Here is a 12667-nt window from a genome sequence, read left to right as displayed (position 1 = left end):
TAATTCATAACAATCATTTTCTTTTGAGATTATGGATGTCCATTTTATATTATTCCTACATTAAGCAATGGTAGAAATGCCATATGGAAGCTATTATTGCTTACCATACGAAATGTGTAATCCTTCATTCAACCATGCATACGTCTGATCATATGACTTGGATTAACCCCATATCTCACCATCACCATCCAAACTATCCAGCCCCCATATCCACACGAGTTCAGAGCAGAGCGACTCTTTACCTTCTTGCCACCTTTCTTTCCCTTCTTCTTCTTCTTCCCTTTCTCTCGGTCCACAGCCAGCTTGAGATTCTTCACTTCCTGTCTCATCAGCTCATCGACCTGTGGAGAGATTTTTTAACATGCACGCTCACCAGTCACCATAAACCCTCGACTCGTCTCATAGTTGGAAATCGTTCACAGATGTGCAGCGTTTGAAGTCCGCTTCTGATGTTTGCAACAGGGTAAAGGTGAATTCTGTTACATTTGAGGTAATATTATCTTCAGGTGATGAACAGAATTTTAAAGGTTAATAATGCATTTTCATTTTTTAATCGGGATGGACTGACATGAATGCATGGGCTAAACTGCATTTTCATTGCAAGTTAAAGCGTACTGTTCACTATCTAACAAACGTTAGCTTGCTGGCTCGCTAGCTAACGTTACGTGTATGATCTGTGTAGTAATATTATTTGTATCTCAGAACCCATTTGCATTGCTAGTTATAGCTTAATGTTAGCTAGCTAGCTAACATTGAGCCTAATTGCTTAGCTTTAGCTATCTTCAGATTCATACTACAGCATTTCATGCATGGTGGGTAGTTATGACAAACCGTTTGTATTGCCAGTAGTATGGGTTGGGATTATGGTTAATTGTTTAGCTAGCTAGCTCGCTACATGTCTAAACAAAAGACTCCACTTCACCAGATGATTACATGACCCATCAAGTTAGTCAGCTGTGTTTGAGGGTGATTACAGCCACCTATTGTATTTCATGAACACGTGTACATGTCTAGACAATAGGGACCCATTCACTTAGCTAGATGTGGCTGGGGGCTGGTTTCAGCATTTCTTTCACATGACCCATCAATTTAGACAAGTGTGTCTGGGGGTTGGTTAGTGTGTCTGGGGGTTGGTCAGTGTGTCTGGGGGTTGGTCAGTGTGTCTGGGGGTTGGTCAGTGTGTCTGGGGGTTGGTCAGTGTGTCTGTGGGTTGGTTAACATGTCTGTGGGTTGGTTAACGTGTCTGGGGGTTGGTTAACGTGTCTGGGGGTTGGTTAACGTGTCTGGGGGTTGGTTAACGTGTCTGGGGGTTGGTTAACGTGTGGTTAACGTGTCTGGGGGTTGGTTAACGTGTCTGGGGGTTGGTCAGTGTGTCTGGGGGTTGGTCGGTGTGTCTGGGGGTTGGTCGGTGTGTCTGGGGGTTGGTCGGTGTGTCTGGGGGTTGGTCGGTGTGTCTGGGGGTTGGTCGGTGTGTCTGGGGGTTGGTTAGTGTGTCTGGGGGTTGGTTAGTGTGTCTGGGGGTTAGTTAGTGTGTCTGGGGGTTGGTCGGTGTGTCTGGGTAAGCACTAAGCATCATCTAATAAATGTAAAATATTTATACAATATTTTATGTGGACACTTTCTACTTTTGATATTACTACTATACAAATATGCACGTAACCATTTCACTGTACCGTTTACACCTTCTGTATCCTGTGCATGTGACAAATAAACGTTGATTCTATTTGATATACTGTGTGTTTACCAGAGACGGTAATGTGAAGAACAACATGACCTGCACCCAAGTCAGATTAGGAAACAGGCCAAGGACGAGATCAAGTGTATTTCCTTATTGTAGGCTACTACTTTTACCACTTTTAGTCTTCACATTTTTGGTTGTTTACTAAACTACGCACTCTGTTCAGCAAATGGTCTCAAGTGAATCCTTAATGAAGAGCTCTCCAGTAGGTACCAAAACATTCAAGGATCATTTTCTCAAAAGGGGGGTTACAAGTTTATCAACTTTCAAAGCAGAATTTATTTCCCATTGTTCCACAACTGCAGTGTATGATATACCATTTTCTAGTTCCGAGTCATCTACTTTTATCCAATGTAAAAAACACAATTTCAAATTTTGCAACATAAGACCGAATCGAGGCGCTCGGTCACATATGATTGAAGTGTGTGTGTGTGTGTGTGTGTGTGTGTGTGTGTGTGTGTGTGTGTGTGTGTGTGTGTGTGTGTGTGAATGTTTATGTGTGAGTGTGTGTTGAGACCAACGGCCTAGTCTCTCACCTGAACTCTGACCTCCTCCTCCACCTCCAACCTCTTCTCCTCACGCACCAGCTGCGCATCAAACCGCTGCAGGAAGTTCTGTTTCTCATCACGCCCCTGCCACACGTCTACACACACACACACACACACACACACACACACACACACACACACACACACACACACACACACACACACACACACACACACACACACACACACACACACACACACACACACACACACACACACACCATCCATCACTGACAGTAGAGCATGAGGAAGCATGCTGGAGTGGTCAGTAGGGAAAGCAGACAGGACCAGAGAGAGAGGCAGGTGCAGGTGGAGGACTGTGTGTGTATATGTGTGTGTATGTGTGTGTATGTGTGTGTATATGTGTGTGTATATGTGTGTGTATGTGTTTGTGTGTGGGACTAAGGCAATGCATATTGTCCTCTCTAAGTTGCTCTGTCCGCTCTCAGGCACCACTTCCTGGTCAGGAAATTAACTTCCTGTTCCTGCTACCGGCCTGTCACAACGCCAAGCAAAGATTTCCACATCAAGCCAGACAGGTGGGGGAATGGGATCTGAGCCTTCAAAACAACCACTCAAAATGCCGGACACAACTAAACACTGGTACAGCCAAAGGCCATTACAGACAGAAGACCCCAGCTGCTCTGCCATCTCTCTTCTAAAATCCTCCTTTGGTCTCTGCATTGGCATGGTAACGGTTGTGGTCAAAATGTGCCATTTTGTGAGACCTTTTTGTTAACATGGTATCACAAGATAATTACCAACATCCGACTTGTTTTCACATTTGACAGATAAATCCCCCCCCCTTCGGATGAAGACCTGTCAAGTTCAGGCAGGAGTCAAAGGCCATTGGTTTAACAGCTTGCTCCGGTGACACCTCTATATACGGCGTCTCTTTGAAATGAGATCTGCTCGGAAGGTCAGAGATCAACCTTTCCTCTCCTCCTCCACAAGGCCCCCTTTTTTAAAGTCCCCCGTTGCAAAACATCCCCCAGGCAATCTGATACATGTAATTACCTTTTCTCTTGTCTCGTGTGTGTTCCCAAAACTCAATCTGTCTGTTTGTTTCTATGCCTCTGAAAGTAGAAGGGTGTGAAGAGAAAGCAGTGGTGCAAGTGGTCAGCATTTCAAGTCCACTATATTGCCATTAGGAGAGTTTAAGAGACTTAGGCTGGGTAGAGAATAAAGCCTCACTAGGTCTGAGGATAAGCCAACGGCAATTTAATCAGTTCACTTGACCAAGCTGGCTATTGGACAAGCTCACGTCAAGCATATCTAATATAATGATTCCTCGCGACACATACCGGCCACGCACACACACACACCTGTAAGAACAGGCTGCTCTGTCATTGGATACACTGTGTTGGCCATATATATATATATATATATATACCACCTGGCCTGGTGAAAGACACAGATTAGAGCTGAAGTGTGATCACCAGCGTTTTCCTTTGCCAGGGCCACAGTCTGCTACACCCACAGTATGTGCTTCGGGTTCCAATATCTATCTAGCCATTAGTATGCTGCTGCACACCTTTCTACCACAGAGCCCCCTTCTCTTCTGCTTGTTCACTCTGGGAAAAACAAGGTGTTTTGAGCTGAGCTGCAAACAGGAAGAGTGAGTCTACTAAGTAAAGAATGCTTCCTATTGCACGGTCCTCTGGCCAGGAAATTGAAATGATATCCATGGTTCACATCCAACCGCTGCTCCGTGACGCTGGCTCTGGCTTGCCTGGGCACACAGGAAGAGAGTTCCAGTTCCAATCACGCTCCCAGGGTTTGTCCGTCCACGGTTCCCTTCAAGCCCGCAGCCCAGCTGGGATGTATGGGGGGAAGTAGAGGAGGTAGTGGGAAAAAAGTGATATAAACAAAAAAAAGTACCCAGCGAGAGGGACGGAAACAAAACAAAACAAAAATAACAGGATAAAGTAGCACACAATGAACTATCACCTCAATGAAACACTTAGCCGTGACTAGTGTGTGGACAAGATGACAAAGTCTCACACTACCGAGAAAGTCAAGCGTTTTTTTCCCAACAAACACAAACTCTCAGAGGAACGGACCTATAGACCTGAACCCTCATTGAATTCTGGGTAAATATTTGCTTCACCTTTTCCGCTTCATTACATCTAAATCAACCTAACGAGCCAGTCATTAAACCATTTTCCAATTACACACACCTGATAAAACAGAGCTGATGTGACAGGACCACCGTTTACAAAGCGCCCTGACGTTTATTATTATTATTTTTAATCAGGCCTTTGACAGGCTGGATGTTTTACATGGGTTTAAGAGCTATATTCTGCTCTTTATGAATGTTAATGACAAACTGTGTTTTAGGATCTTTAATGCTAAGGTTAAAGGGAGATGATGAAAGAGAGAAAGGAGGAGAAGAGAGGGGGAGAGAGAGGAGGGAGGAGGAGAAGAGAGGGAGAAGAGAGAGTGGGAGGAGGACCAACTGCAGTGTTTTAGTCCCTATCCTTCCTCTTTACTATGGGGCACTAAGAGGAGAGGTCACTCCTAATAAAAACCTCAAAATCAATCACTCCCCTCTCATGTTGGAGTCTAGACGCCGTCAACCTACAGCTAACTTAGACCGGGGCGAGTTTGGGCTAATAAGAGAGACTGGCCCCTGATATAGGCAAAGCTGCTCTATGGCCTTGTACGCACGCACACGCACGCACACACACACACACACACACACACACACACACACACACACACACACACACACACACACACACACACACACACACACACACACACACACACACACACACACACACACACACACACACACACACACACACACACACACACACACACACACACACACAACGTTATAAACGTTGTGATGGTGAGGTGGTGAGGTGTAAAGAGCTGGGCCAGCATCTGGTCTTCATTACATCTCAAAGGTCTGTGTGTGTGTGTTGCTTCTAACAGGAATGTAACCTAAAGCCCTGTGTTGTACCAGTTGACATTCTGAGGTGAATCATAACGAGGAGAGAATTGAACACTTTTGACTGGGAATATAATGACTTCCTGCTAACTCTACAGCTGCTGACTGACTATTGGTTGTAGGTTCTGTTACCCTCTCCTTCACCCTCTCAATGCTGAACTAAAGGTGACGCAGAGCAGAGACCTTCTACGGTCACTGACAGACTAGGGTTAGACACAAGTAAGATGTTAGTCTCTATCAGCGTGGTAATGATTTCTCCAGCTGGTTCTGTTGGTTGGAGTATGATTCTGATCAAAAGACCAATGAGCTTCTCCCAAAAAAGTGGAGTTTGTAAAACCAGTGATGGCAAGACCAATGTTGTGACTTCAATTGAATTCCCACATGGGTCACCTGCTCTGAATACGTGTGTTTACAACTGGACTATAGGTATCTTTGAATAAAGGCGTTATTGTGTTGTTATGACATATCTCATTAAGCTGGGAACTCTGAGAAGGCTGTATCTTTGTCCTCCATAGGGACGTCAACAGGATATCCCAGTGATTTGACTCTAATGCTCTCATTGTGTAGATTAGGAAGTAGCGCAGCAGCTTGAAAGGGCTGAATTCGACACTGTCGCACAGATATACACACAGCGACTATTCACTCACTTCCCTTCAGCCTCATTCACTTACCTTTCATCCAAGGATATCACAGGCCCATGAACGTTCAATGAGCCGAGATATTGACTGGTCACTTTGTATCAGAGAGGGAGTCAATTCCATTTCAATTACTAAACTGCCTGGAATTCAGAATGGAACTATTGAGTTCATAGACGTTTAAATGAAACTACTGTGCTATCCATAATACTCCCCACAGCTTTGTGGGATAAGCCTGCGTAATATAATAATCACGCCATTTCTCCTCTGAATAATGTTTGTTGTTTTGGCACCAACCCTGTAGACCTTCGAGACACGCCCAGAGAGCAGTGGTGACTGATCCCGCATATTTCCCTCTGTGATTTGTGGGTGTTTGTGCAGCAGTGGAACCGCCTGCGAGAAGCCAAATAACACATGCTGCCCTCAGAGAAGCATTCCACCATTCCACCTAGAACCCTTCCACCTCAGGTGACTGGGTCAGATAAGTTAACTGAAGGGAGGGAGAGGGGGAGAGAAAGGAGTGATGAGACCCAGGATGTATGTGGTCGGAGGATGCAGACTCCTCCAGAGAGAGAGATCCCTCCCTACTCGGGACCAAGAAGCTTCATCTGGTTGTTGAAACGTTGTTGAAAGGGTTTGAGTCTTTAAGGAGTAAAATATTGAAGCCAGACGAGCTCAAATGGAGAGTTACTCCTGGATGTTTGACCTGTATCTGGCAGCAACAGGAGGGAAGCAGCAGCTTTTGGAGATAGGTGGAGTTACTGCTGGATGTTTGACCTGTATCTGGCAGCAACAGGAGGGAAGCAGCAGCTTTTGGAGATAGGTGGAGTTACTCCTGGATGTTTGACCTGTATCTGGCAGCAACAGGAGGGAGGCAGCAGCTTTTTGAGATAGGTGGAGTTACTCCTGGATGTCTGGCCTGTATCTGGCAGCAACAGGAGGGAAGCATCAGCTTTTGGAGATAGGTGGAGTTACTCCTGGATGTCTGACCTGTATCTGGCAGCAACAGGAGGGAAGCAGCAGCTTTTGGAGATAGGTGGAGTTACTCCTGGATGTCTGACCTGTATCTGGCAGCAACAGGAGGGAAGCAGCAGCTTTTGGCGATAGGTGGAGTTACTCCTGGATGTCTGACCTGTATCTGGCAGCAACAGGAGGGAAGCAGCAGCTTTTTGAGATAGGTGGAGTTACTCCTGGATGTCTGACCTGTATCTGGCAGCAACAGGAGGGAAGCAGCAGCTTCTGTCATTTCTCTGCATTGTTTCTCCATTAGGGGAGAGCTGGAGTCAGTCAACACAGACTTCAGTACTCACCATTCTGTTGAAATCTCCCTTGGTCGCCTATCAAAATGTGGAAAGAGTCAAACTGACTTAACCAGAAGAGGGGATAGCTGTCAAATGGGCTAATGACTAAACCTGCGAAAAGCTAAAACACCAAAACAAAGTCAGTCATCCATCTCCATTGGATTTGGAGGAAGCAGGGTGGTTGACTTGAAACAACAATCTGGAGGCTCCAGGTCCAACTGCTCCTCACTGAGTCATTGCGTAAAGGCAGACATGGGGGTTGGACACACGCTCCTCCACGGGTCACTGAGAGACAGGAGCCTGGGCGGCATGCATCACGTCCTCGTTAAGGGCCCAGGGCACCATGGGAGACAGGAAGTCTGTCAGGTGATCAGATTGATTTGTGGTCCCACACTGATTCAAAAAACACCAACAACAGGCCCATGGTAAAGATTCAGAAACCACTAGCCTCTCAAGCTGTGACTCCTGTCACTATACACCGCTGTCTTCAGTGAGACATCATGAACCATCACAGAGAGAAACACTGTGGAAGGTAGACTTCAGATCTGTGCCTATCAGCTCGACCCTTTAGCAATGCTGTGTAAATAGTTCATCACTGCCTCTTATCACCACATTACTATAGTCCTCATACCTACTTTCTAACTCACCTTTATACATTACTATGGTCCTCATACCTACTCTCTAACTCACCTTTATACATTACTATGGTCCTCATACCTACTCTCTAACTCACCTTTATACATTACTATGGTCCTCATACCTACTCTCTAACTCACCTTTATACATTACTATGGTCCTCATACCTACTCTCTAACTCACCTTTATACATTACTATGGTCCTCATACCTACTCTCTAACTCACCTTTATACATTACTATGGTCCTCATACCTACTCTCTAACTCACCTTTATACATTACTATGGTCCTCATACCTACTCTCTAACTCACCTTTATACATTACTATGGTCCTCATACCTACTCTCTAACTCACCTTTATACATTACTATGGTCCTCATACCTACTCTCTAACTCACCTTTATACATTACTATGGTCCTCATACCTACTCTCTAACTCACCTTTATACATTACTATGGTCCTCATACCTACTCTCTAACTCACCTTTATACATTACTATGGTCCTCATACCTACTCTCTAACTCACCTTTATACATTACTATGGTCCTCATACCTACTCTCTAACTCACCTTTATACATTACTATGGTCCTCATACCTACTCTCTAACTCACCTTTATACATTACTATGGTCCTCATACCTACTCTCTAACTCACCTTTATACATTACTATGGTCCTCATACCTACTCTCTAACTCACCTTTATACATTACTATGGTCCTCATACCTACTCTCTAACTCACCTTTATACATTACTATGGTCCTCATACCTACTCTCTAACTCACCTTTGTACATTACTATGGTCCTCATACCTACTCTCTAACTCACCTTTATACATTACTATGGTCCTCATACCTACTCTCTAACTCACCTTTGTACATTTTGTTTCCCTCCACAACAGTTGGGAGGAAGTTGCTCGGGGGCATTTTCCAGCCCTTCTCCTCCTCCTTCAAGAGACAAGAAATGAATCAATCAATTACATTACGTGTATTACAGCTGGACACAGTTTTAAAGCTTTAGAAGTAGTTTAATTCCATATTATTTTCTCAAAGTCCTATGTATAGTCTATGCATTTTAGGATAGATGCAATCTAAGCAAGGCAGAAAGGAAATAGCACCTTGTAGTTTAAGGTAATGCCAGGGGTCTCAGGTCTTATGGCTAATTTAGTGGAGAGAGTTGAGGTTTTCAGAGACTCCACATGACTTGGATAGAGTTCAAAGCTGCTCTACAGATGACCTGCCCTCCGCTGTGCTGTTACACCAGGTCAGATCCAGAACTATCTATGCTGTGACACCAGGTCAGATCCAGAACTATCCATGCTGTTGTAACAGTATAACTTTAAACCGTCCCCTCGCCCCGACACGGGCACGAACCAGGGACCTTCTGCACACATCAACAACAGTCACCCACAAAGCGTCGTTACCCATCGCTCCAACTATCCATGCTGTGACACCAGATCAGATCCAGAACTATCCAAGCTGTTACACCAGGTCAGATCCAGAACTATCCATGCTGTGACACCAGATCAGATCCAGAACTATCCATGCTGTTACACCAGGTCAGATCCAGAACTATCCATGCTGTGACACCAGATCAGATCCAGAACTATCCATGCTGTTACACCAGGTCAGATCCAGAACTATCCATGCTGTGACACCAGATCAGATCCAGAACTATCCATGCTAACGTTGATGATGTGGATAAACAGTAGCAGACAGAGAGATGCTGGGTGGATGACTTATAGAACTACATCAACATCCAGTCCCTTTGCACATGCACGCATACGGAAACACACGCGCTCATGCACGCACACACACAGGAGAGTTCTAGACAGGTAGGGAGTGGACTGGGGGGGGCTGTTCTCAAAGGGAATCAGTTATTCAGACATGGCATGTTTTATGTTACCTCTCATTCTTTAATACATTTCTCCATTAGCATTTAATGGCTCCCAAAAGAGGGAGAAATCCATTTGAAAATATTGGAGGAATCTTAAGTGCTTCATAATACGCTCCAATGTTGGATGACGACACTCATGGTGCGAGGCAGGAAGCGTCCTTATGGATCGACCAGGACCAGGACCAGGACCAGGACCAGGACCAGGGCCAGGGCCAGGACCAGGGCCAGGACCAGGACCAGGACCAGGACCAGGACCAGGACCAGGGCCAGGACCAGGGCCAGGACCAGGGCCAGGACCAGGACCAGGACCAGGACAGGCATGATCCGAATGTCAGATGTTGCGTTTCAGGACTGTGAAAACGTACTAGGGTTTTAATAGAGATGGATCAGGTAGTGAGGAACTGATGTCGATCATCGTGCTTAAGAGTGGGGGGGGTTTTAGTGACCTGGTAAACCAGTGTTTATCTATAGACAACCCTTCATTGTTTCTCTTTGTTGGGCTGTTCAGGATTGTTCAGGACAAGGTTAAGGAAGTCCCATAGAAGTCCAATAACAAATCAGGGCACAACCACAGGGTTTAAAATATAACCGTTCACACCACCATGAGTCAATGTGTAACTTAACCTCCGTTACAGACGTAATACTGCCCGTCACAGAAAGCAGTATAGAGATGACGTGTCTATTTGATGAGTTCGACCATCCCATACCAAGCACATCTGGAATGCTCCTCCAGGAACGAAGCCTGTAAAGTGTGTCCCCTTCTAGCCACGCTATTTCTCTGGTTCATGAGCTGTGGTCAGGTGGATGTGACATGTTCCTCCACAGCAAATTAAAGGGGCATTTCTTGGTTTTTACGTGAACAATGCTTCCATTCTAGTCTGTGGGATCAGAGCCAGACAATATGAGTGAGGACTTGTAATCCTCTTTCTGTTGCACGGTAACCACCAGTCATGACATCATCCTGATTCTAGAACATTGTAAGGTCCCCAGTGTACAGGATTAGCCATACTGTAAAACGAGAAGTATCATGCCATTTTTAACTCTATCCGTCTCTGGTAAAGGCGTGAGTGACAGACTGAGACACATTGGTTTTATCTCTGAGACGGTCAGTCTGCTTTTAGACTCTATGCCAGACTGCAGAGTGCTAGTTTAATCACACACCTCACTCAGAAGCACACTGTGCCATTCTGTCTGAGAGGCTAAAGTGACTCCCAACTACAAAGGAGAGAAGCTCTGCCAAGCCTCAGCTCTGTTCTCCTGAACATCTCAGTTCTTATGGCTTTAATCCTACATTATCACCCTCAACCATCATCACAGCTATTCTAAGAGCCCTATTCAAGCAAACTCTGTAACCGGATGTCCAGGACTGTACGGTAAACCCGGTTAAATAGACTTTGATTGAAAACAAGTGACCTCCTTATCCAATAGCTATTGCTATTCTGTTCAGGAACACATATTAGCTACTTCAATAAGAGATTTATAGTCATAGAAGTCATTCAACAAAATAGTCATGAATAATCTTAGTGCTCTATTCAATCCGTATCCAGGAAATACAGTGTTACAGAGTGATTTAAATTTAAAGCCAATGTTCCAGCATTAGCTGAGCCTTCATTCACAATAAACGCTGCACATGTCACATAGGAATTTACCTTTACATTTGTATTGCGTAATCTGTAACGCTTCAGCGATACAGAATGAATATAGCCCTTAGTTTCATTGGCTTGATGTGGGACAACGAGGACATATTGTTGTTCCACAGGGTATGTTCATGCAAGGGGGATGTGGACTGGAACTGAATCCTTGGCTTGAACAAACCATTTTGAGGAACACTTGACTGAAATCAGAAACATTTCCTCACAGATTCTTCACAGTCTTCAGCAGTAAACATCTCTATCGTTCCACCACACCCTCAATCATCTGAGAAGACCATGGGACAAAGCTCTACCGCTTAGCCTCTGATTTAGTAGCGGAGGTGTATTTGATGGTCTTAATTGTGCACGTCCAGTGGGATTGGGCCTTCATGAGGAAAACAGGTGGAGAGAGGCTGCAATAAAGCGCCTACTTCAATTCGCTTAAGAGGAAAAGCACTCTGTCACTTACACTTTCGGTCTACTGGTTTGACTTTGAGACTCTGTGGGCTTCTGAAGGTTTTGGATGTTTCACTTTGTTTTAAGAATGCCGTTAAGGTCAGACTCAGATCAGTTATGATTCACTTTGTTTTAAGAATGGAATTAAGGTCAGACTCAGATCAGTTATGTTTCAGGGGAAGAGAATAAACTGAGCTCTTCTTATCAAAAGCCTGGATAAAGCAATTCTGAAGCTACTATTGGCCATCAAGCCTTGTCTGTTTAATAGCATGAGCCACTATTGGCCAAGCCTTGTCTGTTTAATAACATGAGCCACTATTGGCCACCAAGCCTTGTCTGTTTAATAGCATGAGCCACTATTGGCCAAGTCTTGTCTATTTAATAACATGAGCCACTATTGGCCAAGCCTTGTCTGTTTAATAACATGAGCCACTATTGGCCAAGCCTTGTCTGTTTAAGAACATGAGCCACTATTGGCCAAGCCTTGTCTGTTTAATAACATGAGCCACTATTGGCCACCAAGCCTTGTCTGTTTAATAACATGAGCCACTATTGGCCACCAAGCCTTGTCTGTTTAATAACATGAGCCACTATTGGCCACCAAGCCTTGTCTGTTTAATAACATGAGCCACTATTGGCCACCAAGCCTTGTCTGTTTAATAACATGAGCCACTATTGGCCACCAAGCCTTGTCTGTTTAATAACATGAGCCACTATTGGCCACCAAGCCTTGTCTGTTTAATAACATGAGCCACTATTGGCCACCAAGCCTTGTCTGTTTAATAACATGAGCCACTATTGGCCAAGCCTTGTCTGTTTAATAACATGAGCCACTATTGGCCAAGCCTTGTCTGTTTAATAACACGA

General features: G+C 44.8%; 1 protein-coding gene across 1 annotated transcript in view; it reads right to left on the bottom strand.

Annotated features, from left to right (window-relative positions):
- LOC120050817 (dynein regulatory complex protein 11-like) overlaps nucleotides 1–12667 on the bottom strand; it is a 47939-nt gene that overhangs the window by 25372 nt on the left and 9900 nt on the right. Inside the window, exons 9-11 of the mRNA XM_038997348.1 lie at nucleotides 8689–8764; nucleotides 2275–2381; nucleotides 243–341 (exon numbers count right to left, since the gene is read on the bottom strand). Coding sequence (XP_038853276.1) covers nucleotides 243–341; nucleotides 2275–2381; nucleotides 8689–8764 — 282 coding nt within the window. The remainder of the gene's footprint in view (nucleotides 1–242; nucleotides 342–2274; nucleotides 2382–8688; nucleotides 8765–12667) is intronic.

Source organism: Salvelinus namaycush, chromosome 7 (assembly GCF_016432855.1).
Source record: "Salvelinus namaycush isolate Seneca chromosome 7, SaNama_1.0, whole genome shotgun sequence".
Taxonomy (NCBI): Eukaryota; Metazoa; Chordata; class Actinopteri; order Salmoniformes; family Salmonidae; genus Salvelinus; species Salvelinus namaycush.
This window is presented reverse-complemented; position numbering and strand designations above follow the sequence as displayed.